The sequence below is a fragment of the Lonchura striata genome, chromosome 1A, assembly GCF_050655825.1.
Source record: "Lonchura striata isolate lonStrDom1 chromosome 1A, ASM5065582v1, whole genome shotgun sequence".
In the NCBI taxonomy this organism is placed as follows: Eukaryota; Metazoa; Chordata; class Aves; order Passeriformes; family Estrildidae; genus Lonchura; species Lonchura striata.
Window position 1 is genome coordinate 5,661,972 of NC_140741.1, and position 26,279 is coordinate 5,688,250.

At 39.0% G+C, this 26,279-nt stretch overlaps 1 protein-coding gene across 5 annotated transcripts in view; it reads left to right on the top strand.

Moving 5' to 3' along the window:
- Window positions 1–26,279, top strand: part of SHISAL1 (shisa like 1) — a 79,462-nt gene that overhangs the window by 10,272 nt on the left and 42,911 nt on the right. For all 5 annotated transcript variants that reach the window (XR_002465836.3, XM_085568908.1, XM_021535513.4 and 2 more), the window contains exon 2: window positions 24,704–24,802. Coding sequence is in view for 4 of the 5 variants with exons in the window: in XM_085568908.1 (XP_085425034.1) it covers window positions 24,736–24,802 (67 nt within the window). In the remaining variant the exon portion in view is untranslated. The remainder of the gene's footprint in view (window positions 1–24,703; window positions 24,803–26,279) is intronic.

The window sequence follows — 26,279 nt, forward strand, 5'->3', positions numbered from 1 at the left end:
GTTTCCAGAGCCATCATCATTGCAAGCCCTCAGAAATGCTATCCTCTTGTGAGCATTTTCCATGATTAAACAGCCAGAGACTCAGAGTTTGAACAGTTTAGGAAGCCACTAAAAAAAAACCCAAAGCGTTGTTGAAGGGAGTGGATTACCTATGTCCTTTTCTTGAAAACAAAGCTAATACATGGTCCCCAAGGAATTTGGTATCTTCAGTTCTTAAGTCCATATAATGGCTTATGGTTTATGATAGAATCACAATTTTTTAAATCCTCTTTCAGTAAGTGCAAAGAGTATTTTGTGACAAATACCTCTTGGGCTGTAAGGTGGAATTATCTCTCATGTTGTTTCTCTATCCAAGCTGAGTGCAATCCATCAGAATGATGGTTTTATTCATTTGGGGGAGCAGGAAGAAGGATTTAAACAAAATTGAGTTTTCTAGCTATGAGTAGCAAAGCAGACCCAGGAAAGTGAACCATGTGTTCTACTGCTTGCTGCTGCTAACAAATGTAATGCTACATCAAAAACTAACAGTGATCCAGCAAGAATTCATAGCAAGAATTCAAAAGTTCAGAGCCTGAATTTTGAGGTACCAAATGACAACAGATGCAATGGGAATTAATTGGGATGGCAGTTCCTCTGGCCTTCCTTCCCCTGTGAATGGGATCCAGAATTTCCAACAAGCTAAGCAGAAAGGACAATGCCTTAACATACATAAATGAGCACCTAAAACTGAAGTTTCTGTCATAGGAGTGAATGATCTCTGCAAATGTAATGATATGAGGAGTTCTGGCACATCAGAAGGATGAAACAATGTCTGAAGAACACATTGCTTTAACACAGAAGTAGTAAAGTGCCACTTAAAATTTTAAAAATAAAGTATTCTGCATGGTCTGGCTTTTTTGGTGATGTGGATGTGGCATCTTTTGGTCAAAGCTAAAAGTCACTAGAACACAAACCCTTCTTTTGCACCATATAAAGCACAATACAACAGAAAGTAAAGCTATCAAAGCACAGGTGATCAGCAGGACGCAGTAAGGTATAAATAACTATACAATATTAGGTTCTTTAAAAAGAAAATAAAAGTGAGGTTTCATTTCTGTTTCATTGTGACAGCAAAAGGGAATAGCTGCTTTCCTAGAAACAATTTAATGACTGGTGTGACTCTTGGGTTGGGCACATGACACAGAAGAAGGGTGTAAGAGTGGATGTTTGGATCAGGTTAAGCATCCTTCTAGCTTGTTACTATTGCATGGGCCAGCTATTTTACTATCTAAGTATAGGGAAATTGCATTTCTCCAGATATACCCTCTCAGCTTCTGGCTGGCTGCCTCATAGGTACATTCTGTCTGGCAGCAGAGGCAGTTTGGTGTTTAATAGCTGTTGGTGGGAGTTTTTATCCATAGAATTTGCCTAATTATTCTTGAAAGATAAGCATGTTTTTGTCCTAAAGAGAACAATTAAACTTCATGCTGTGTGGGAAAACCACCTCCTTTTGTTGTTTTTCAAAGTGCTATCTGATAATTCTGGTATTATGAGAAGTGATGCAGGATTGCTGTTCAGTTTGTCAGCACTTCTTGTAAATTTTTGTAGACTTTTATCAAACTCCTTCCCAGCTGAATCTTCCTAGTCTGTTCAAATGCTTTGCACACAGAAAACATTTTAAAGCTCTTACTATCCTTGTCATTCCTGATCCCTTGCCAGCTCTGGAGATGTAGAAAAATCATACCATGATAGAATGAGATTTTCTTTCCCCACCCTTTTTTTTTCCTCATCAGCTTCTGAAATTCTATCTGCTACTGAGTACTAAATCACTATCTGCATAGAACTGATGTGCATAATTTCATTATAGCTTTCCTATCTCTCTAAGATGCAGTAGCCCGCCCAGTGCTGAGGGAAAGGGATTTCCTCCCTGCATTACTTTGCATTTACCAGCATGAATTTCATTTACCATTTTATCCCCCCAGTTCCTCAGTGAGTGATGGATCCTGCTAGAATGATCTCTGGGTCAAGGCAAATGAGTGTTCCCCAAGCTGTGGATGCTTTGAGGAGGGAGTCAGCTCAGTGTAAGGGAAAGTGTGTCTTGGGATTTGTTGTAGTTTTGAGGAATTGGAGCTCCTAAATTCTCTGAAATAAATTTGGTCAAGAAATTCTGTTAAGCCTGTACAGTTCTTTGCCTTGTGGCAGAGTCCTTGAAGGACTGAACGGGCAAAGCTTGACAGAGTAACAGTGGGAATGTGGAAGCCTTGCTTTACTAGTTCTTAGCATCAAGGGCAGCAGTGGGAGAGGAAAAGAGACCTGAAATCACAAAAAAAAGAGCTAGAGGTTGGTTTTCACTGGAAATCCCTTAACTTAGACACAGCATCTGGTTTGTGATCCACTGACAGCAGAGGCATTGATACCCTGAGTGCACTCTGATCATCAGGATTCTGCAGATGTTTGGCTTTTCTCAGGTGGCAGCACTAAAGCTCTTTCCCACTACGGTGTTGTGCTGTGTTTCTTGTAGAGATTTAAAGTTTCAGTGGCAGAAATGGCTCTTGGTTTTTGCTCCGTGTGCAGTGTCTTGGTCAGCAGTAGGAATTGGGCTCTGGTGGTGAGAGAAGAGGCCTTCAACACGATCATATTCCCAGTGTTTTTTCAGACTGCTTTAAAACTCTGTGTTCTCAGGGATGCAGTTCCTCATATAAAGGATTCTTAAGATGTGTCTGCTCACCAGACAAGAAGAAAAACCTCTGAGGTTGTAAAATCTTCCCCTATAAAGTCCAAGTTTTATCCATGTGGAAACTATCCTTGTTTTCAGTGAGCCACCAGAGTTGTGGGATTTTGCCTCCTAGTGTCTTTACCTTGACTAGAGGACAGGCAGTCAGCACCTCTTTGGGCAAACAAGTTTCAGTTTCTGGTGTTGCAAAAGGATTTGGTTTGTGGTGGTTTCACAGAGTGTGCTTAGCCAAAGTACTTATGAAGGCTGCTGTCCAGATAAAAGTCCTCATGTGAGTTTGTCTCGAGGAGACAGAGCAATCACTGAACATTATGAACAACAAACAACAGCAGCTCGGATGGGATGTTGAAGGAAATTGAGTTGTTTTTGCAATAGCCCTTTGTTGTAGCATCTTTGTGGTCACCTGAACAATCTGAGGTGCCTCCATTTGCAAATGTGGTATTAATGTTCTTTTTATTTCTAGGGAATTTACCTTCTTTCTTTGTTTTACACTGTGAATTCTAATCCTTTCTAGAGCTGTTGAGACTCATGTTTAGCCATGCTATTTCTTTTAGATTAAGATTTAAGCTTTACTAGCATTGACCTTTTATATCACCACAATACCTATGCTTTTCCTTTATTTGCCTTCTTTGCTGGGAAAGTAATCTACAGAATACATTTCTTTAATGGGTACCATAAAGGTATTCTTATTTCCACAATAACCTTGTGCTGCCTTAAGATACAGGGAACACATGAAGTCATTTATCTCTTCATATTTTCCCCCCATCATTCTCTTTTTACATATTTGATTTATTCATTTCAGTCAGTATCTAAGTTCTACCTCCTTTTCTGCTGTAGGGGCATTCATGCTCTGCTTGTACAGGTTATTCCAACAGCTATGTAAGAGAAAAATCCCTGCTCTGCGTCTTAAGGCACAGACTGCCGAGTGATTGAATTTTTGAGATTTGTTCTGTTACCATGTTAATATTGTCCTTGGACTCTGGCTAGTAATTTTATATATGCAGGAATAGCATGGCTAATGAGCAACCAGTTAATCTCAGTGATGGGTAATTCCTCCTCCATTATGAGCTACACCTTTCTCAGTTCTTTTACTTAAGCTTTTTATTCTGTTTTCTGCCATGCCAAAAGCAAAGAGCTCTTGAAGCTCTTGAAGGAAGTTTAACTTCCTTCTGTGAAGTGCTTTTTCTTTAAGTTTGGAGGTCATGATTTAGCTAACTATGCTGACTTGGGTATGCCAAACATAAATGTAATAAGCAGCCTGTTTAATTTCAGGCTGATAGTCTTGCTTATCTTCTCCTAAAACCTGGTACGTAACTCTGAAGCAGAATACTTTCAAATTAATTCTCCTACTGACATGGTTCTCAGTGATGTGTTATGCAAGCTCTGGTTCTTATGTGCTTTTATTAAGTGAAGTAATCCTCTTGTAGTCCCTGCATCTGCCCTTCACATGGCAGGAACTTATTGTGCTCTCAGTTTGCCAGAGATCCACGGGCAACTTTCAGCATCAGATGCCTTTTGCTTGTAACAGTCTGGGTTCTTTGCAGTTTGCATCCTTTCTGTCTGCTATGTATAGTTGGGTTTTCACTTGTCACATCCTCATTTCCTCGAGAAACTTCAAGGCTGCATCTTCCAGTGCTCTTCTTGTGTTTCCCTGGTCTCTTTTCAGTGCTGTATTCCTTATTTATTTTTAATGATGACCCCAACCCGTAGTTGTCCCTCTCTGTCACATTTGACTAAAAGACAATCAACTGCCTCCAAAAATAAAGTTTCCTAAAGCTGTCTCACCCTTAGCTAGTGCCCAGTGATGGTAGATTAGATGTGAATCTTTGGACTTGATGTATTCATGCACAATTGAGTTCTCTCCACCCAGTGGAGTCAGCAGTACCTTCTTTGTCTTCCAAATTGAGATGTTCATATTGATTTGCATGTGGAAAGCCCCTCTACACTGAACTGAGTATAGATACAGATCTGTGTGCTGCTAAAGATAGGTGAGAGGTGTCCCAGGAATGTCTGAATATCTGCCTGGGGAGTTCTGCTTAGGGACCCTTAATTCACCTCTCTTCTACAAGAGGCGTTTAGTGGACAGCAGATTCCTTGTCCTGGTGTAATTTTGGTGTGGTTTGGCTAGCTTTGTTTCTCTTCCTAGAATACCATTCTGTGCTTGGTTTTGGAAGTGAAGCACAGGAGTCTGTCCCCCAGAGCTGGGTCCTAGAGATGGGAAACAAGAGTGACCAGATGTGACCAGTCCATCAGCACGGGCCAGCAGGCAGCTCCTCATTTAGATGAGTTTATCCAAAGTCTTGTTCCCACCATCCCTCTTTTATTAGTGCCAATAATTGGATAAATACCCAGCCCACCCTTTTGATGAAGTTGATCTTGGAGAAGGAAAGAAAATGAGACAGCAGGGTTCTAGTGCCCAGAAAACTCAAGCCTTGTGTATTCACTGATGCCTGACAACAGCAAGGCTGGCATTTCGAATAAGGCCCTGCACAGGTATGTGCAGCATTGTTTAACTAGTAATTAATTACATATATTAATAGTTTGTTTTGTTATTTTAAGTTTCTTAAAATCTCTTACTTGCTGCCATTGATTGGTCATGGCTGTTTAACCTTTGGGTTCTCTGGGGGAGAGAGAAGGGGGACAGGGGATATATTGGTAAAAATCACACGAGGGTGTCCATTGTGTGGTACCAATTGAACAGATGTGGGCTAAAACAAAGCAGACATCAGTTGTTTGGATCTGAGACTCTGGACAGCAAAACTGACCCTGTTCCAAGTGCTCAAGGAATTCTTTCTAAGGCATTTGTAAATCGATTTAAAACTTTTCTCAGTTATGAAGTATTACATGATGATTGCTATGGAAATAAAAAATACCACAGTTTCTCCTGTTTTCAGTTACGTTCTTCTTCAGCTACAATGAGTCTTCAAATAATTGGAACAGGCTTTGAATTTTCATTCTGCATGACTGGTTTTAATTTCAAAGTGCATTTAGGGCAGAATACTCTTTTTAACCATGACAGTGCACAAAAACACCTGCCCCATAGCCACAGTCCAGTTACCAGTAGTAATTGCTAATGTTTTTAAACTAAGTACGTTTCCTAAACATGTGAAATAAATGCTCTTATATTACTCAAAGGCAGATTCTTGTTCAATTGTACTCCAGCCTGTGTTTTGCATAAATTTGCTTCCTGTGTGCTTTCTGCACCCTTATCGTTGCTAAGCGGCTTTCTCAGTTGTTGATCCATCTTCCCACTCTTCATTTTTATTAATATCCCATCTTTTATTAGAGTCTTGCTTCCATTTATATAGTGTGCCGTGATTCAGCATAGTTAATAGGGGATTTTTACTGAGAGGCACTAAAAGGGCTTTTGGAATAGCTTTTAAAACTCATTGTAGCAGGTTTAAAAATGAGCTTTGTCACGTTTAATGTCTTGAGACAATGTAGCTTAAGCCAGGCAGACAGCAGGAAATCCAGCTATTAAGTGGAGAATTTATGTGATATTTAAAGTTTTCACTGAACCTGAAGTGTGTATCGTGGTAATGAAAATCATTGCTTTCCTGATCAGGATTCAGGGTTCAGGATTGTACAAGGTTGTGACTCATATCCTTTTGGTAAACCTGCTTCTTCTTCAAATGCACAAAAAATTCAAAAAACAGGTGAGCTTAGTCTGTTCTTAGGAGGATCTCTCAAAAAACCAAAACAAGTCCTGTTATATCTCATTTATATATGCCATATATATATATTATACATGTGTCATTAATAACAATGTTTCATATTTACCACATATATTGTATATGTATCACATATTGTATTTGCCATAAATTATTATATAATATATGATTTTTGTAATCATATTGTCATGTCATATATGACATGTCATATGATATGATGTAATATGGGCCATGTGACCTGTGTCACAGGTATCAAATCCTGTGTATTGTGTCACATTTATCACATGTATCACATCCTTTTCAATCACTTTTGCACAAATAAATGAGAACAGGTAAAGCAGAAAAGTCTAAAATGCCATTTCCATTTTAGTGTGTAGTTCAGTGGAGGAAGAAATTTTCAGAGGAAAGTTTTCTGTAATTGAGTTAAACCCGGGAATGTTTCCAAACCTTTGGAATCAGTTTCTGTTCCCAGGTGTTGCTCCCATGAAGTATTATAACTTTGTCCTATACAGAATCCTTCTGGGTTGACCAAAAGGACTAACACAGTGATAACTTTGCAAAATCCAAAGGGTGAAAGTCAAGCTGCTGTACACAGGGAGTCTTTTTGTTAAGGCACTCTGAATTTACCTGTCAGTTTTTTAAATTCAGAAATACTTCCAAGGAAAATAGAATATCCAAGAATATCTCTTCTTGCTTAAGATGAATGCCTAAAAATACCTGGCATGTCTGCAAACACTACAGAAATCTCTCAAGTTACAAAGGAAATCACTTTTACATCACTTGTTCTCCAGATGTAAAACTTGTGTTTGAGCACAAGTCATACTGCTTGAAATTATTGACTGAGTAATTTTAATCTTTAAAAAGCTTCAGTTTAGAAGAGTGAGACATCAAAGAGGTCCAAGTCCACTCAAATAATCAAAGAGGCTCTTTGATTTTTTTTTGTTTTGTTTTGTTTTGCATTCTGGCTCTTACTCTGCCAAGAGCAGAGGGGATTGCATTGATGCTCAAGGATTGCAGTCCTGTGCTTGTCCAGGGAAGGAGGGTGTGCCTGCAGTGGCATGTCAGCACTCTGCTAGTTACTAGATAAATCTGTTACACTGATTAGCACACTTTAGACCCAAATTGTTGGTTGCTTTTGGAGTGCTGAGCAGCTGGATAGAATTTTTAGCCAGTGCATGGCTGAATAATAAAGCTCCACTCCAGGCTGTTGGGTGCTGTCTGCAGACTGGGCTTAAATACATGGAAATTACCTGTGTGCACACTTTCAAATTGAATCTCATTTGTAACAGCAAAGAAAATACTAATATTTGTATCAGTACTTATTTTTTGTGATTTTCCTGATGAAAAGCTGCTGTTTTTAATATTGGATTACCTTTTCCCAGTAAGAAGGCTCTGAAGGATTTAAATACTCATTTTTTTAGTTATATTATGGGTAACTTTCGAATGAATTAAGTTTCTCATAGCACTGAGTCAGTGGGAGAATAAACATATTTATCTTCATACGAATGAGCAATCTGAGCCATATGTTTGCATGGTAGAACAATATGAATTATACGGAACGTACAAATTGGTTTTATTTTCAATAACAAATTTTGTTAAAAGCAAAAAAACCCTTTAGTCTGGCTTTTAGTGGTAAAAATAGGTGGCATTAATATATATATGGTGCAATATAAATACTTAATGCTTATGATTATTTCTTCCCCTTTGGGCACAACAAACCTCTCCAGAATGTTCCTCCTGCTCCAAATACAAAGGCAAATTGAAATACAATGCCATTGCTTTCCTGACTGGAGAAAAGCTGGATAATCTAGATGCTTTTCCCTGCTTGTGATACCAAAATGGAAGTTTCTGCTAAGGTGTTCCTGGTGGTTCTGCTGTTTGTTCCACCTGAGTAGCCTCAGGGAGCCACTGATGTGCTCCTGTTTGGAGGAAGGCTGAACTCAGTTGGCTCTTATTCCTCTCCACCTCTAAGACAAACAACAAAATAAACACTTTACTCAGGTTGGCTGGCACCACTTTCAAGCACTGCTACGCTCTGAAACCTCTCCTTCAGTGGGAGATCTCCCTTTTTAATAGCAATATTTGCTTTCAAAAACACGCTGATCACTCTTTTCCCAGTAAGTTTGAAGATGCCTGTGGGTGGTCACACCGATAGAACTGCCCTGAATTTTTAAAATTCCTGTTTTGGTTGCAGATGCTTTGTTTGTCCTTCACGGGGACGTTGTGCTGAGCTGAGTGTGTTACACAGCTGCAATTGAGATGGTTTAATTCAAAATGCCTGTTTCTAGTTCATTGGGCTGATATCCCCACAGGTCTCTTTGTAAGGGCATCTACTTTGTCTTGTATTTCAGGCATTTAGCAGCCAGTCAGAGACCTTCAAAAGTCAATGTATTGCTGTCAGCTGTGTGGTCAGTTTTACCTGTCTGGATGCCAGGCACCCATCAAAGAGTCTCTATCACTGCCTCTCTTAGCTGGACAGAGTAGAAAGGCTTTGGAGGTGACAGAGGGGCAGGGAGAGATCCCTCCTCCATCACTGTCACAGGAGAACTAGACTCCACGTAGGGAAATGGATTGAATTTATGAAGAAAGAACGAGATAATGAGAAGTAAAACCAATACTGAAAACACCTACCCCCCACCACTCCCCTCTTCCCAGCATTAATCCTGATTCTCTCCCTAATTCCCCTGCCAGCAGCACAGGGAGGTGGGAATGGGGGTTGAGGTCAGTTCATCACATCTCACCCCACTCTTCTCTGTACCCAATTACAGCTGCACAAGAACCTTTTTTTTTCATTCTTAAATCCATTATCCCCAAGGCATTGCTACCAAGGGCTTGGCCTTGACCAGTGGCAGGTGTGGCATTGGCTCTGCTGGACACGGGGGAGGCTCTGTGAGAAGCTCCCTCCACTGCCAGAACTTTGGCAGGCAAACCCAATATCTGCATGGTGGATGCTCACCAAGCTGCTCTATCACTCCTCATCTGGACAGGGTAGAGAAGATGTGATGGAAAGCAAGGAGGATGAGCTAAAGCAGTTCATTAAAGCAAAAGCCAAGACTGGATTTCCACAAGCAAAGGAAAAAGCCCAAAGATTTTATTCTCTACTTCCCATCAGCAAGCAACATCCAAGGGAAGCACAGCTCTAGTGTGGCTCTGGAGGGCAAACATGGTAAATGAAAAATGCTCCCACTTCCTTTTCCTTTTCTTGGGTTTTGTTTGAATCAATGTCACGTGGTGTGGAACATCCCTGTGGTCAGCTTGGGTCGCTGGCCTGGCTATGTCCCCCGGTGGGACCTTGCCCATCCCCAGCCCACTGCTGAGGGAATGTTGGATGCTGTGCCAGCCCTGCCCAGCAGCATCCACCAAGTCACCTTTAATTATCTTACTTCTCTTCATTCCTAGCCAGTTTTCCTTTCTGCTTGTTTAAGGAAACAATGCCTTCTGCATTTCTGGATGGCTTGCTTCATCTGTTTGAAGATTCCAGGTGTTTTCATGCCAGAGAAACAAACTGGCTCACCCTTTCATAGGCAGCAGGGATTCTTAGCACACTCTGATATTTCAGCTATGGTTGCCACCTCTTGACTTCCCTGAGGAAGGTTACCACCTCTCCACATGAATCTTGCTCTCCTCTCTGAGCATATTTTCCATCCCTCTCCATTTGAAAAACCCCTTTTTGACAAGGAGAGCGTTTGGAAGGCAAGCACAGTGCAGATCCCAAACCTGGTTATGAACCTTGCTGGGAGGGGTAATGTGGATTTTGGTGCCTACAATATTGCAGTTTCAAGCTGAAGGCCTGATTAACTGAGAAGTGTTTCCCTTAGTGTGATTTTCCTTGAATTCTTTTTTAATCAATGCTGTGCTTCAAGGTGAGTTTTCTTCTTAGACTGAGAGATATTTCTGTAATTTAGAACGGCCTTCCCAATTACTGTTAATGACCTTGTCATACAAGGAAAATGATTAATTGCATTACTTGCTTTGGAAATGCATTGTTCAAAATGGCCTTCAGAAGCTGCTATGCTTAGAGCTTAGGAGAATGATGAAATTGCAGGTTTGCCCTTTGGTTTGGCATTTTCAGTACACAGCTGAAGTAAAGACAACAGCTGGGGGGGAAAGAAGGTATGTCAGAGAAGCATCGTGCAAGATTTCTTAGCTAGAAATGCATCAGGTTAAGAACAAGGCCTCCTTTTAATTGAATTTCTTACTCACTGGATGGTGTTTCTAGTTGATAAGGTTTCTGACCTAGTGTGATATTCCTTTGCAAAGAAAACACTATTTTTAACCTATGTTTAAATACCAGTCTAATGTAAAATAATTCCTTCCTGAAATTAATTGATGTTTGAGTATTTCATTTTCTAAGTTCTTCTTTGAAATAAGGATTATTATCCAAGCTTTCTTTCCTTATCAAAAACTATTAAGAGTTTCTCCCATATTTCTCACAGGACAAGTGACACAAAACTTGTCCAAAGAGGGAGGATACTGAGAAATGAAACTTTTTTGGGAAGTGCAGTGCAAAAGTAGTGATACAGCGAGGGCAAATCAGCCTTTTTGTAAAGCAAGAATAAGAGATTGTTAATCTGGCCCAGTAGCATTTACTATTTATTTACAGCTGATCAATAGAAGTCACTGAAGTAAAAGATGTTCATGTTGATAAGAACTCTGGAGAAAAGCAGACATTTATATAAGCAATGAAATAATTTATTGCTATGATAATTACATGAAGATTTTTCAAGAATTAATTTTCCCTTCAAAACACTTTTAGCCTCGTTAGGGGAATATTGAAAAAATTATGTCTAAGACAAGCTTCTCTTCATGCCCACATATCTGGAAGAATGCAGGAAAAAGACTGGACTGATATGGTCTCCTAACCTACTGAACCAGAGTACAGCCATCTGATAGTTCTACCAGTCAGCAGAAAACTAGGAGACAAAATAAAATTCTAGCAGTTGTAAGGTGTAATTCTGCCAACCAAAAAGCCCTGTTGCAGTTCCAGTGATTAGTCCAATGCTTTGAGTCACGTGTATGTGGAATATGATGTTATTCTGGCCTTTAAAAACTATGTAAACCATTTTTTGGGCAGATTAAGTCCTTTAATTGGTAAGTTTACAATGCTTTTCCCTAAGCTTTCACTATTGTGGCCAGGACAATCACATTTCTGCATTGTGCTAGTGCAGAATAGATAAGATGCTAAATAAAAATGAATTATGTCTTTGCATGGAAGACCTTGGATTGGGCAAGCCTTCTTAGGAGGGCTGTGTTAATTTGCTACACTTTTCTGAAACTACAAATCCAGATTATGTTCCTAAAGTAGAATTTACTGACAGAGTATCCAGAAGTTTGTTTGACTTGAGGTTACACTTAGGATCTACAGTAGCTCCAGCAGCTGAGGCAGTGACTCCTCAAGAGCCCTCAGAAAACCTCCTTTGCCAGTGTTATGGTTCCTGAAAAAAAGGAACCATATAATCCTAGTAATCCTAGATGGTGATTACATGACAGCAAAACCATGCTGCAGTCTGTGCCTACCCTTTTACCTGATATCAAAGCCCAGATATTAAAACATGAGGACTCATGGATAAATGGTTTACCCAATATAAGGATTTGTTTGAAGAGAAAAAAAAAATAGCACAAGGAGAAAAGAGAGTGACACAGGACCTTTGCTGAAATGCCACAAACCAGAGCAATAGGTTTATTAGTGTAGAAGACAAGTGATTGCCAAGGAAGCTGAGGAATTGACTGCTGACTTTGATTTTTAGTAAAATAATTATTCAGAATAAAATTCAAGAATGGAAAGGGATTTTCAGATCTGATAATTTCTATTCACCATTTTTGCTGGAGGGAATAAATAATGATTTAAGCTGCTGAAAGAAGTAGAAGATGGGAAGGAATAGAATCAGGTTATCTGGCTACCATTCCCTTACTTGGACAATTCTGTTTCCCATTATGCTGTCATTCAGTTTCTGTCTCATTTATATGTGCTAGAAATTAAATATTTCTATAATTTGCTTCTTAAAATAATAGCTGCCTTTCCCCAGAGTTGTCCAGAGATGTCTCTGTGAGTCATCATTCCAAATAAAATAAAGAAGGCAGATTTCAGTCCTTCTTTCTCCATATCAGGCCTCTTCCTGTGGGGAATTCTGGTTTGTTACCTGTACCTGAAATGGGTTAATTTTAAATTTAAAAGGTCTCTCTGCTCTTCAGAGACCCCATTAGATTCAGTTCAGTCATATCAAAGGTCTGATTTCACCATTCAGGATATTTTGGATGTAGTTTACTGTACCAAGACACAAAATTGGTTGTCTGGGCTATGTGACTTGATCCATACTGATAAGTATATTACCAAGTGGTCATCAAAGGCCTTAGGGATGGTGAAAAGAAAATGATTGCAGAATGAGCATCTGTGGCAGCTGCCAAAAAGATGAGATTTTTATTAGACAAGAAGACAAAAGAAGTATTGTTACAATAGGCATAACATTTTGGGAAGAGACCTTGAAAATGCCTTGAGATACCAGGATTAAAATAACACTCTGCTCATAAAATTTGCAAGCATGTTGGGCCCTCCCTGCCTTGGATGCTGTAATTCCAGCTTTTTTTTTGTTTAGTTGGTTGGGTTTTTGTTTGTTTTTTGTGGGTTTTTTTTTTGTTTTTTTGTTTTTTAAATATGTTTTATGATCAGCTTTGTGTTCCCCATTAAAGGGAAATAGCTAAAAACTGTCTTATATGGTAATAAAATTTCTGCTTACCAAATGTAACTAATTAATAACTAATAAAATAAAGGTCATTAGGAGAATGTAAGAAACTGTTCTCTGTATGAGTAAGAGCTTTTTTATGTCAACTTTCATGAAGTAATGCATGTAATTGTATTACATGGAGTATTATTGCAGAGGAAAAGCAGTTGTTCAGCTAAAATTTCCAGAAACAAAGCATCTGATTTTTAAAATACTTCTTGTTATTTAAAACTCTACAGTTGTATTTTGCATCTTTGCCTAATTTTGAGCTGTTTTTTTCACTGTCTGAATGTGGAGATTAGGTGTGATCCTTCAAAGATATCTAAGCTTGTTACGAGCAAGGATGGTTTAAAGTGATGTTGGTATCCCTGTATCCTTTCATCACAATCTTTGATTAAGTTGAGGTGTGTATTTAATTATACCGGGGCTTAATTAAATTATCAGTTCTTTGGGCCAGAGACTTTGTAAAAGTGCATCTCAAAGATGCAGTGGCTGGCATCTGGTTCCTGTCAGGAAGTTGTAATCAACCTGTGAGCACATCTAAGCTTTACCAGTCCAGGAGCCATCACTGCACATAACTTGAGAGTTGACCATTACTGAATTGGGTGCAGCAGAATTCCCAAGCCATGCTCTCTTCTGTACACAAACTTCATGAAAATCTTTGAAACATCAAGTGATTTTGTATTCTCATAGGTGAAGTTCTTTTCTCCTACCCTTATTGTTTTCCACGTGGCTTTTTAAGTCGGTGTTTCCTGTTTAAAGCATTAGGTCTACAAACTTGATGTACAGGCCTCAAATCTATTGTATTCCTCCTTTATGACTGTGACTAGAAATAGTGCCACCCCTCCACTTGTCTTTTTTAATTTTTTATTTGTTTGGACTCCAAAATATCTGTCAGAAGGAACAGACTCTGCATGACTGCAGTATTGCTTGCTGGTAAATAGCTTTGCTGGGCTGAATGCTGCACTTTCATCCTTACTTACCAAACATTTGGATTTGAGAGGTTCCCCTGGTGCTGTTCTATATACTGGTCTCTAAGGAGAATGGGAAATTCATGCCACTTTTCCCTTTCAGAAGAAGCATTTCAGAAAGTTCTGGCAAACTGTTCTCTGTGTGTTGCTGCAGTTGTTCACCTATCAATAGGAAGTGTTTCAGATGGAGCTGTTTGGATCCAAAATGTGGTGTTGATTGTAGTAGCTGGAACACCCTGGATGATGCTGGAATACCCTGGATTATGATTATGTGTGTGAGGGATGTAAAGCTGCCCACTGAGCATGTATAAATAAATATTAAGCAACTGAGGCTGCAGTCTGCAGCTGATGCTTCTGGTGCATTCCATTTTGCTCAGCTGCACTGGGCTCAGTGAGGAGTTTGATGCTTGATCCACAGCAGGCCAATAATCTAAATTTCTGTGGAATTCTCTACAAGCCTTTAGATGCAGCTCCTCTAGCACCCACCTCTGTGCACAGTATAAAATCTGCAGACACCCCAAGCGAGGCACAAAATAAGTTTTTACATCTTGTGAAACAAAGGGTGTGAAACAAAGCTTGGGGCCATGTGATGTCACCAGCAGCAGTGCAGCTTTGTTTTACCTGGTTTTTCAGTTCCAAAGATTGCATGCTTAAAAAGAAGAAGAAGAAAAAGATAAATTGTTGAAAGCCACTTTTCTGTTGCTCTGCATGCTTTATCTCCTTCTGCTTGGCAACCTCCACACCTGCTGTTCTCACTACTAAAAATTGTCCTTTCTTTTGTCCTGCAGGTATTTCTGCTTAAGAGGAGAGGACAAAGGATTCACTAGCATTTTCCTTGGTTTCTCTGCCTTGTTACTTTCAAAATTAAGTTTTTGCTAACAATCCAGTGTTCTTGGAGTTGAAAATTCAGGGGTTTTAATTAGCATCGCTGTGAGCTAGGATGGTTGCACTAGTACAGCCATGTACTGCCCTTAAAACCAGCTTTTTGATGTTTTTATGTGTGCAGCATTGAAAAATGGCATTTTCTCCTGCAGGGTGAGGCTGGCTGTTCAGTCAGAATGAGGCAAAAGAACAGGTGAAAAGGAAGTTACTCCCACCTTCTATTGTGCATTTTTTTTTTTCCTTTCCAACAATCCTTAGTTAAGGCTCCCACACAGTTTCCTTTTTCCTTAGCTGGAGTCTGCTCTAGGAGCAACCTTCATTTGTGATGTTACTGAGAAACATTTCAGTATGTGAAACATTTGCAGATGTCTTAAGTAAGAGGAGAGGCAAATTCTTTTGAACTTGCTGATGCTTGCGGGTGCCTTTCATCTCGATTCTCTGATTTCTCAGCTTACTCCAGTGGGTGTTTTTCATCATTTTCTTTAACAACAGAGTGAGGAAGATTTGACCAAAATGTTTGCAGGAATTCAGAGTTATTTTCTTCTTAAGGGACTAGTATCAGGTTTTAAAAATTAAGAACACCTGCCTTTTGCACATTGAGGTGTTGCCATTAGGAAAGTTGGAATAATGCTGTCAAAATACTTGAAGTGCAGATCCATCTATGTCACATAAGCTCCAATTTGTGTTGGCATGGTTAAATGATCCTCATGAGGGAAAAAAAAAGTGGTTTTTTTGAATTTTGAAATGTTTAATTAGATTGTAAAGGAATGGAGTAATAATTTGTATTTGTAAAAGGAAACATCCTTTCTAAAGCTGATGGAAAGAGGAAAAAGCATTTATGAGAATTTTGATTTCCTTCACATTTGATATGATCAAATTAATGCTTTTCTAAGTTGACTTCAATTTCTGTTTAACTTGCTGCACCTATTTTTTCACTTTTTAACAAAATAACATTTGAAAATGTCTACAGACCCAGAGTTGACAGAAGGTTAGAAACCCAACTGATTAAATACAGATGTTGATAATTGATGCTGAAAAACTGGCAATGAAAGAAAATCTAGATGTCACTGACTTTGCACTGGAAGGTTTATTTTTCAGAAGAGGCCATTTTGAAAGGAAAACATGTCAAAAAATGTTCCCAGAGACACTATAGGTAGTTTTTGCTTTCTGTATATATACAGCTGACAGCATATTGGGGAAAACAAAAATGTGCTCACATTTTTCACTAGATAGACTGCTAATATATTGCTTTTTTCTCAAATGGATATTAAAAATACACTAGCCAGGTTTACTGCCCTTTTTACAGGTACACACATTCATAAATTTTAGAGCTGTGCTCCAAAGCAGAATCTGGCTGTTATAAAACCTCTAATCTTACCATAAAAACTCTTTTTATTTCTTAATAATATCCTTAGAATTACTTGGACAAACTGTTTCACATAAACTACTGAAAATTGTATTATTAATTTAAGACTTGGTAATATTTTAAATTAAAGCACATTTGCTTTTGTTCTGTACTGAAAGTAACTCAAAAAACACAAGCAGAAGTTTCCCTAGAGAAGAGCCTTGCTTTTCTTTAAAAACTGAAACTTGATAAACAATACAGATTTGTTAAAAAGGTATCCTGTCCCTTTCTTAAACTCTCTTAGAATATTATTACACAACTGTGTTTATTTCCTTATCATTCCTACCTCATGGGAGACCAAGACCATTCATAATTTCAGGGTGAAAATTCAGTGTTCTCAGCTTGCTTTGTTCCATGCACAGCTTGCTAGTCTTACCCTGGCAGATTTATGAATTCATTTGCAAAGCACTCAGCTGAGCCCCCACAGGTTGGAGATGTTGGGTTGTCCAAAATCCCCTCAGCTGACTCAATATTCCAGGTGTACAGCTGAACTGAGTTATTTCACTAAAAAGAAGGTACAGCAAACCTTTATCAGCTGCCTGTGCTCAGGCTGATAAAGTACATGCAAATGAGAAAATACAAATATTTTAGTCTCAGCCGTTTCAGACCATTAGGGAAGGTTGCAGCTCTTGGCTGCAGAACGAATCTTGCTTAATGACAAGTAAGAAAGTTGCCACTAATTTGTAGCTGAAGTTAAGTTACCAGTGTCAGTAAATCATCAGCTGCAGCTGTGCTTTTCACAAATCTGAATGTCTCCACCAAGTATTTAGGTATTTTTCCCCAAAATAAGGTCTAATGTATACAGTGTGAGGCCAGCTGTAGGACAGACAACAGTCTAAGGTTTTCTGACCTTTATCAGAAATAAATCTAGGATATTAAACAATTATTTTACCAAATGCAAGTATGTAATGAATCGCTTATTTGCACTGCAGCTACATTATGGTATTATCTTTAATATCTTCACAAGTGCTATGGAGACAGTTAAGAAATTGGCTGTAAATAAAGAGTTTGTGCTGTCTTGGGGAACTTTCTCATCAGAAGTATTTTGTGATTATAAGGTCTGAATGCACCACTGACTCTCTAAAATTAATTCTCTTGTAATAAAGGAACCCTTTAACTTCTGTATCAGATTCCGCTGTGCATTGTGCTTATGGTGGGAACTGCAAAAATCCATTTCCAGCTTGGATGTTTATGGTGTGGGGTGTGGGGTAGTTCCTAAAAGTGAAAAAATAGGTGCAGCAAGTTAAACAACATCTATAATGTTGGTGAAAAGGGAGAAAAGAGGAGGAAAGGGTGGCTTTGACAGGTGACACTTGTGGCATGTGCAGGTTTCTTGGCCTCATCCTGTTAATAACAGCTTGAAGTTCACAAGTTAGCCTTCAGGCTGTATTTCAGAGCTTTATTTTTTTAGGATTCATGCATGTTGTCTCTTTATAACTGTTTGGAGAACAAGTGTGGGAAATAATAAACACAGGAGTGTGGAATAAAACAAAGCAGTCTATATTTTCAATTAGAAAATTCGTAAAATAAGGGGGAGGAACTTTGTGGCCTAGGTAGTGTAATGTACATTTGCTCACCTTTGGCAGTACTAAAGCTCTGACTGCAAAGGTTTTTTTATCTGCAGCTGGGTAGAGACTCATGTGCTTAGCTTCCAGCATATGTCAGTGAGATGTTTTTGGGGAAGAGGCACTGGCTAATGTTAGAGCTGTGTCATAATCCAGAAGGTTTTCTACCAGCAGCTCCTTTTCATAGGTTGTTTCAAGTAAGGCAGCTGCCAACTGACACCTATCTGTTTCTCATAAACATTTTGTTGAGGTTGCTGCAGTGTGAAACCACATGTTTTCTTAATAATCAGGCTTTCTTTCATGCTAGTTACAGTGCTTCCTTTGTAATAAGTCTGTAATTTCATTGCAGTGGCATCCACGAGCACACACTGGATGTATTTTTAAGCCCTCTTTAATGTGAGAAGTGAGCAGGGCCGGGCTAGGGGTTAGGTTTGGATCACAGCCTTTTCTTTTCCATCTAATTCTAAACAGCTTTCTCAACCACTGGTTGTGTTACTCATCCCTTTCCTGCTGCCACAATGCACCAGCATTGTCTCTCATGTAGTCCTGATGCATTTTTACCCATGTGCTTTTGCCTGTGTGTAGATGTGCCTCCCTTCATTTAATAAGGATTTACCCGTGTGTCCTGGGAGTAACTGAGAATTAGCAGAAGCTCCATGGCTCTCTGCACTTTGGCAATGCTGTGTTTTTATTTCTCTTGGAAGAACTGGCAGCTCTTGGGATGTTTATTGGGACTTTCAGGGCACTAAGAAAATGCAAACTACTGAATACAAAAGGATGCTGAAGTTACTTGCACAACCTTGCTGTAAAGGATAGAGGCAGATCAAAGAAAGGACATAGAAGGTGCAACAAAGATGTTTTTTAAGGAAAGATTGCAAGAGGTGTAAGCTGTCAGCCTAAGAAAAGGAAGATATGATAGCACTTCTTGTATGTATTAATTAAAAGATTGATACAAAGAGGTAGAACCAGTATGTCTGTAGGTAAATCATTCTCTGCTGATAGAGCCTAAAGCAAAGCAAAAGAGCTGCAAGTTGGGCATAGGAAAAACTTTTTAGGGTAGAGAGACACTCCAGAGAATTGCCTGAGAAGGTTAGAAAAGGTGGTGGGAATCCTGTGAACTTCTGATAAGAATGGTTTAGATGTTCTTAATCCTATGGCAAGAAAAAGGAATTAAATGGTCTCCTGACTTGCCCTACTTTCTGTCCTAGGCAGAGAGAAAACTTGTGAGGCAGTGCTGATGTGTTCAATAAATTCTCTTGCTCTAGCTCCTTTTGTTCTTCCTAATAACCAGAAAAATGCAAAATGTGCATTGTTTTTCAGGCATCTCTTCTAAACATAACTTTTCCTTTCCCTCAAAGTCAGGGGAAAATAATACCTTCATCAGAATCTTCCCTCATGAAATGGTTGTTTCTCTTGGCAGCTTTTCTTTGCAGTGATTCACTGATTCCTTTCAAGAAAAGACAGCGAGATAAAACTACGAGGATAACCAAAGCAGTGTAGGTAGGAACAAAGTGAGAGCTAAAATGTCACAGAAAAGTAAAATCTGGCATAATGAGCTCATGCATTTCTATGATCATAACATTGCAGCACCTTTCCTTTGGATGGTGCTCTCTTTGGATCATGCATGGCTCCATCTTCTGCGAGGGAAAACAAGATTCTGGACAGAATCCTTATTCAAAAATCATGAGTGAGGACCATTTCTTCTGTTCCAGATTAGACATGTGTCATGGTTTAACCCCAGCCTGCAACTAAGTCCCATGCAGCTGCTTGCATAATAATAATAATAATAATAGTAGAGAGAGGGGAATAAGGACAAGAGGTGGACAAACAGTGAAAAAAGCCTCTAAAAATGTGATTTTTTTCAGCCATTTCTTTAGTCTACTTTCTGGGGTAGCTGCAGAGATACTTGTGATTGCCAGCATAAGGGAGGAGATGGTGTGAGGGTATGAGTCTTAAAGGAGGAGGAAAAGGATGGGCATCATCCTTACCTCCACAGTGACCACAAATAAGGTTGGAATGGTGCATTAAAAATGAAAACTGGTGTGTTAGACAACTCTTCTCACTGTTGCCTTTCTGAACTAGAAGGAAAACATAATCACACAGCCTCCAGGCCCTCAAATTCTACTCAAAGAACAACAAAAAAGAGATTACAACTAAATCTTCCTTTCCTCGGTCCTTCAGATGTAATGCTCTCACTTTAAAATGCCATCAGCCTTTCATTAATAACAGTAATAAATAATAATTTATTTATCCAATAAATAATAATTTATTTATCACTGCTAATTACCATGTTTCTGCCCCCTATATTGTGTGTCCTGACATCAGGAAATCCTGCAAAGGTTTTATCTGCAGGATAAAGCAGATAAATTAAAGCACATTTGGGCTCCTACAATGAGTATGATTTAGGCTCTTCCTTGTAGCACATCACTTGTTGTCCTGCACATCTCTTCCAGTGGCTGAGTGGATCTCTGATAGCTCAGAGATGTCACCTGATGTGGTACTGCATGAAACACGATGGCTTTAGCCAGACAGCAGCATGAAAAAACTCAAAATAGTCAAGGAATGAAGTTATTTGTATTTCTGACCTCCAAAAAAGGTCTTATTCCGTGTAATGATCGCCGAAGCGATAAAATTATTGCTTATTAAGTTATAAAATTTGAGCATTTCCCTACTGCCACAAATATATACCTATGTATGTATTCATTTACACAGAATCTGTCACTCTGCTGGCTCTTGATGTCCAGCTCTCACTGTCTGGTCCCCACTCTGATCCTCCCAGGTAACACTCAATAAAATACAAGCATTGCATGAGTTGGATTAAAATGCCAATTTCATGTTGCCCATTCTGTTGGGTATAATTGAATAAATTTTCCCTCCCTGAAAAGCTTCTAGATTCACACCTGCAGTGCTGTTTAAGAAATTAGCAGTGAGGCTATACTCAGTTACTAAGAGATTGTACCTTCCAAGACATGCACCTGATTTCAGACTGAGTTATTCTTCCACAATTGATAAAAAGCTTTTTTTTATCATTCTCACCGCCTGGTCAAGTTGCATGATACTAAAGTGAGATATTTTACAGGCATCTCCTACATTATAACTATCTCTAAGCTACTTTAGTCAACAGCCCTGAGAGAAATAAAATTAACTTTGCCATAAGCCTATGGTGATCATGTTAATTATATTTATCTCCCTAATTATTTGTTAATTGGAATGCATATTAACCATGCCATTAATTTTTTCTGGATTGACATCACGCTCACAAGCTTTTGATTGTCTGGATTATGTAATTTACTTTTGAAAATGTTCTTACATTTCTTCAGGTCCTCTGAAACTTGCCACTGTTTCCCAACAAACTGAAAAAATTATATATGTGTCCCCCAGCCAGCTCTGCTGAAATAAGTAGGTACAAATTATACAGAAATGCAAATATCAAATTATAAACCTTAGTATAAACTCATTAATGTCATCCTGAATTATTCCTGATATGGAAATATTTAATAGTCTCAGCTATACCAAACATCTTTGTCATCCCAGATACACAACAGGAGTGCTTATTGATTGCTTTTTAATTAACTGTTATGAAGGCCAAGGTTTCCCTTAGTAATGAATCACTACCAGAATTCCCGCAGCTTTGGTTTACTCAGGAAAATATCAAATTCCTTTTATTCTTATCAATATTGGCAATAGCTTGTTCTTTGTAGCTGTTTTTCATTATTAAATGCCTCCATTCTCAACCCCTGGCTTATATTCATTATTATTCTTTTTCTTATAACAGTTCCAAATTTAAGTCTGCTTAGTTTTCTAATTAATATGATATTCCTACTGAAAGAATGGGATGCATTTTTTCAGTATTCATGATAAATATTCCTACTTAGCATTCCTAGTTTATTACACTTTTACTTTCTTTTTACAGTGTTAAAGTTTCAAACTGTTTTCCTCCAGAGGAACTAGTTTATTTTAAAGGTAGAAATACAGTGGTTTGGATGTTAATCATGCTTGCAGCAAGCAGTGTAAATTGGTGTGATTTCTTGTGCAGAATATACATACAACATGTAGTTACACACAGATAATGGTAGAAATATTTAGGAAATAGTGATATTTATTTACAGTTTGTGCTTAATAATCAGATCTTCTTGAGGTTTATATTGTGTTATTTTTCTGTATTATCTACTATCTATAATTTGGTCCCTGAGTAAAGACCACCTTATGAATGGGTTTGTCTGTATTCAAGGTAGAATTGATTTAAATTGTTTTCCTTAGTAAACCTCTGATATGTACAGCTGGGATTTTGTTTCTGTTTATTGTATGTCAGTGTTTAGATTGGGTAGGGTTTATTCAGTTGGTAGAGTCTTGGGTGTAAACTAATGAGGTGCTTTTTGTTAGATGTTGTTTCTAATTTTTGAAAGCTTTTTACTTAATGTCTTAAAGGTGGTTTTTAATAGTCTATTGTATTTCTTTATTTTGTTTGTAGCAGGGGATATGGTATACTTATTTAATGTCATGTTCCCTAGCCCAGGTGTTGATAAGGTTGTTTTTGAAATGAGTTCTGTTTGATTTCATCGTTTTATGGGTATTATGTTTCTAAAGGACTTGTTTTCAAGGCCTAGCATGGTGCTTCTGCCCAGTTTCAAACTGAAACCACCACAAGACATTACACTGATTTTTAGGTTCGTGATCCATATGCTGAGGTGACTCTGCTTGTGCCACACACAGCATTCTGTGTTGCTGAGGAGCCTTTTGCCTCTCAGCACCTCGTAGGTAGCTCCATGTCTCCCCTGGGGTGCCCACGGCTGTGACTCAGAGCTCAGTTGCTCGTGGTGTGTTCATTTTCACCCCCTCCCCCTTTTTGGTATGTGCAGGTGCAATTGTTTGGGCCTTTTCATTTGATTCAGTGGGTTGGAGCAGACACCAGCTAGTAAACCATGCAGTATTTATAGGCTACAGCATATTCCTATACAGCTCATTTCATAAGCATTTGGCAAAATGTGTCTCTTGAGGTGTCGGGAGCAGCGTAATTTTTACAGAAATTGCCATTCCCTTTCTTTTTTTCCCCAAGCTGCTCCATTGTAAACACCTCAGAACAATTTTAGCAGCTCAGGAGTTGCATTCCCCACAGCAGCTTGCTGCAGCATCCTGCCTGCTGCCCCAGTGCACACAAGGGTCATGCACAGAGGCACAACTGACCTCTTGTGCTGTGCCCAAGAGCAACTGCTGGGGTTTTCCACTGGATCCTCCCACATGGAGAGAGACTCCATCCTTCTACAGGATCAGTTCTCCAGCAGAACCACACCTGCCACTCCAGCAGGACTGCAGCCACTCCAATTTGGATGGCTACTAACACCCTGGCCAAAAAGGGTGTCAGGTTGTGTTCTGACTGTCAGTGGTTTTCCTTTTGTATTTTGTTTCTTTTCCCTTTTCCTAATAAATTGTATTTCTGAATTGGAGCCTCTCCCTGGTTTTGCTTTCAAACCAGAACATGTCCTTAACAGGACTGCATCTTCTGTGCACTTGAATGGCTCAAGGCTTCTGCCTGTTGGATGTGACACCTCTGTGCAGAAGCAGTTTAAACTCATGCTCAGCCATGTCAGCGTGAGTCTGGGATGCTGCAAACCTCAACCTCTGAGACCCAGAGTTAGATGGATTTATCAGTGATGGCACTGAAAAGTGCCATCAACCCCTGCTCCCCTCGGTGGTGACACCGGGGACAGTCCCTGCTGCAGCTGCTGGTGCTGAATCAAGGTGGAGAGAAGGAGTTTGGACTCACCCAAAGTCTGGGAAACACCAGGGAGAGCCTTGGCAGGCTGCATCACTCCTTGCTGTAAATGCAGGCAAATCCGAGGAGAAGAAATGCTGATGTCTGACTCAATTCAGAAGGCTGAATTATTTCTTTGTTATAACTATGCTAAAATACATTAATATGCTATATAAAAGGAGGATACTAAAACTACATACTACTTTCTCTGACTCTCCCACAACTGATGACCCTCTCTGAGAGTCCAGCCCCAGGTGGGTTGGATTGGCCATCAGGCTCAAACAATCCTCACCTGAATCCAATCAAGCACTCACTCCAGGTAACCAATTCTCCAAACACATTCCACATGGGAAAAACAAGGAGCAGAAATAGAAATTGTTTTCTCTTTCATTTCTCTCTGTGCACCTCTATGAAAAATCCTGAGAGGGAGAGAAATGTGCTTGCCACAACTCCTCACCCTGTGTCCCTGGAAAACAGCAAATAACAATCCTATGAAAGGCTCTGATGCTAATGAAAAGACATTTTTTGAAGTGTTTCCAACCATCTCAGTTCCCTGACCCACTTTCTGAGCGACTGCACCCTCTAATGGGGTAAAACAGATTGACTTTCAAAGCAGCCAATTTATTTTTCTATTGTTTATTCCTTTCTGGCCCCTACACATATAACACAACAGCCTGTTCTTGTGACAGTAAAACAAACACAGTGCTGCTGGATGTAGATTACAGGGGACACATGAATATTCAGTAAAAACTTCATATGATTCATCTCTACTCTGGGTTAATGGAAAGTATGTAAACAGCTGTATATATCCACGGTGAAATGAGAAAGGAGTTTTAATCATAGAAAGAAGAATTTATTTCCCTTTTAAAAGCTGTGGAAAAAAATGCCAGAAAAAAAATTGATTTTATATTCCCTACTGTGTGAAGCCATCTCATTTTACCAAAGCTTTGTGGGGAAGTGAACATTTGAACAATGAAAGGAGACAAAACAGACATTTAATCATGATGTTGCATCTTGTCCAACAGGTAATTCTCTAATGGACCAATGAAAGCCAACGATGACAAGTTGTGGTCAACAGTCCCTGAATGTGCTGATGGTTCTGCTCTCATTACTCTTGTCAGCAGGTAACTTTTGTAATTTATCTTTTACTGATGAGTGACACAGTGAAAAAATAATTGCAATTTAATACTGGCTTCCTACAAAATAAACAAGACTAAATGATTGTTAATTGCCTAATAAATAAGTCATAGAATCATAGAATGGCTAGGACTGGAAGAGACCTTCAAGATCATCTAGGTCCAATATAAATGAAGCCTCTTTGTATTTAAGAACTGGAAACTGGAATTTGAAATGGAATTGAAAATTCACTTCAAGAACAAAGCAGACTGGAAAGTTGAAAGAGTAGCTTTATTTCTTTGGATATGCTATTTTTTTCAGCTCACCTAAAATAAAAGAATAATTTCTATACCACCATAAAACACATCCATTTTGCTAAACAACCATCCACTGGAAGCAGAGCAAGCCAGGTTCCAGGTGTGTGTTTTTTCTGTGTGCACACCAGAGAATGTAAAGCACCTGGAGGATTGGACTTGGAATCTGTCCAATTTCCCTGAATCTACAGAATTGGCTGGACCACGGATGTTTCTCCTGATGCTTGGTAGTTCTGCTCTAGATGTTTGCTATTAGCACACAAAAAGGGTTTGTGTGGAAATGTGCCATTAGACTGAGAATTAGTGGAGTGCTCTGATTATTGGTTGTATTCGTTCATCAGAAGTCATTTATGGCATTAGGGGGTTTTTGTAATCATGACTGAATATTTAAAATAAAATTTTAAAAGGTTTTCAGTCCAAATAGATTTGATCTTACAGGTTTTTAGTTCAGTATCTTTTGTCCTCCACTCTTGAGGGAGTTTTTAATACAAAAGACTTTTTTTTCGATTGCTGCTCCTTATTCTTTTTTGGTGCATCACATCCCCAACCACCAGAGTTAAAACTTTACCAGACACCCTGTTTCTTAAAGTATTCTGGTGCTCCAGTCAAAATTGTTACTACTGAGTCTGTGTCTTTAACATTTATAAAATATTAATACTCAGATCCTCACCAGTCAGTGCAAGCATGTGTTTTGTTTCCCACAGTCTCATTGCTTGTTTGCAGTGTTCAAGTTGATTCTTGCTAATGATAGTTCATTATTTAGCTCTGACACAGCCCTTTTGCTAACAAAGTTATAATATTATCAATTAGAGCATTCCTCTGCTCACATTAAATCACTGTTTTCCTTTAGAACCCTTCTCCTGGAATCCCCATGTATGGAACTTCCTAATTATGGAACAGTCCTCCTCTGATGGACTGGGATCAGGCACAGGGGCTGGAGCTGCTTGTCTTCCTCTAGGCTAAAGAAATTTCAAAAATCCACTTCCCTGGTGTAGAAGTGAACTCAATTATCAAATCTTCAATAAAAGTGATCAAAGAGAGATCAAACATCACAAAACTGTTCCAGCTGCTCCAGTATTTTCTGTCAATTTTTAAGTTTTTATACCTTTGCCACTCTTTATAGGGGTCTTCTAGTAGAGCTGTCCTGAGATCCCACTCCTGCAGCCCATTT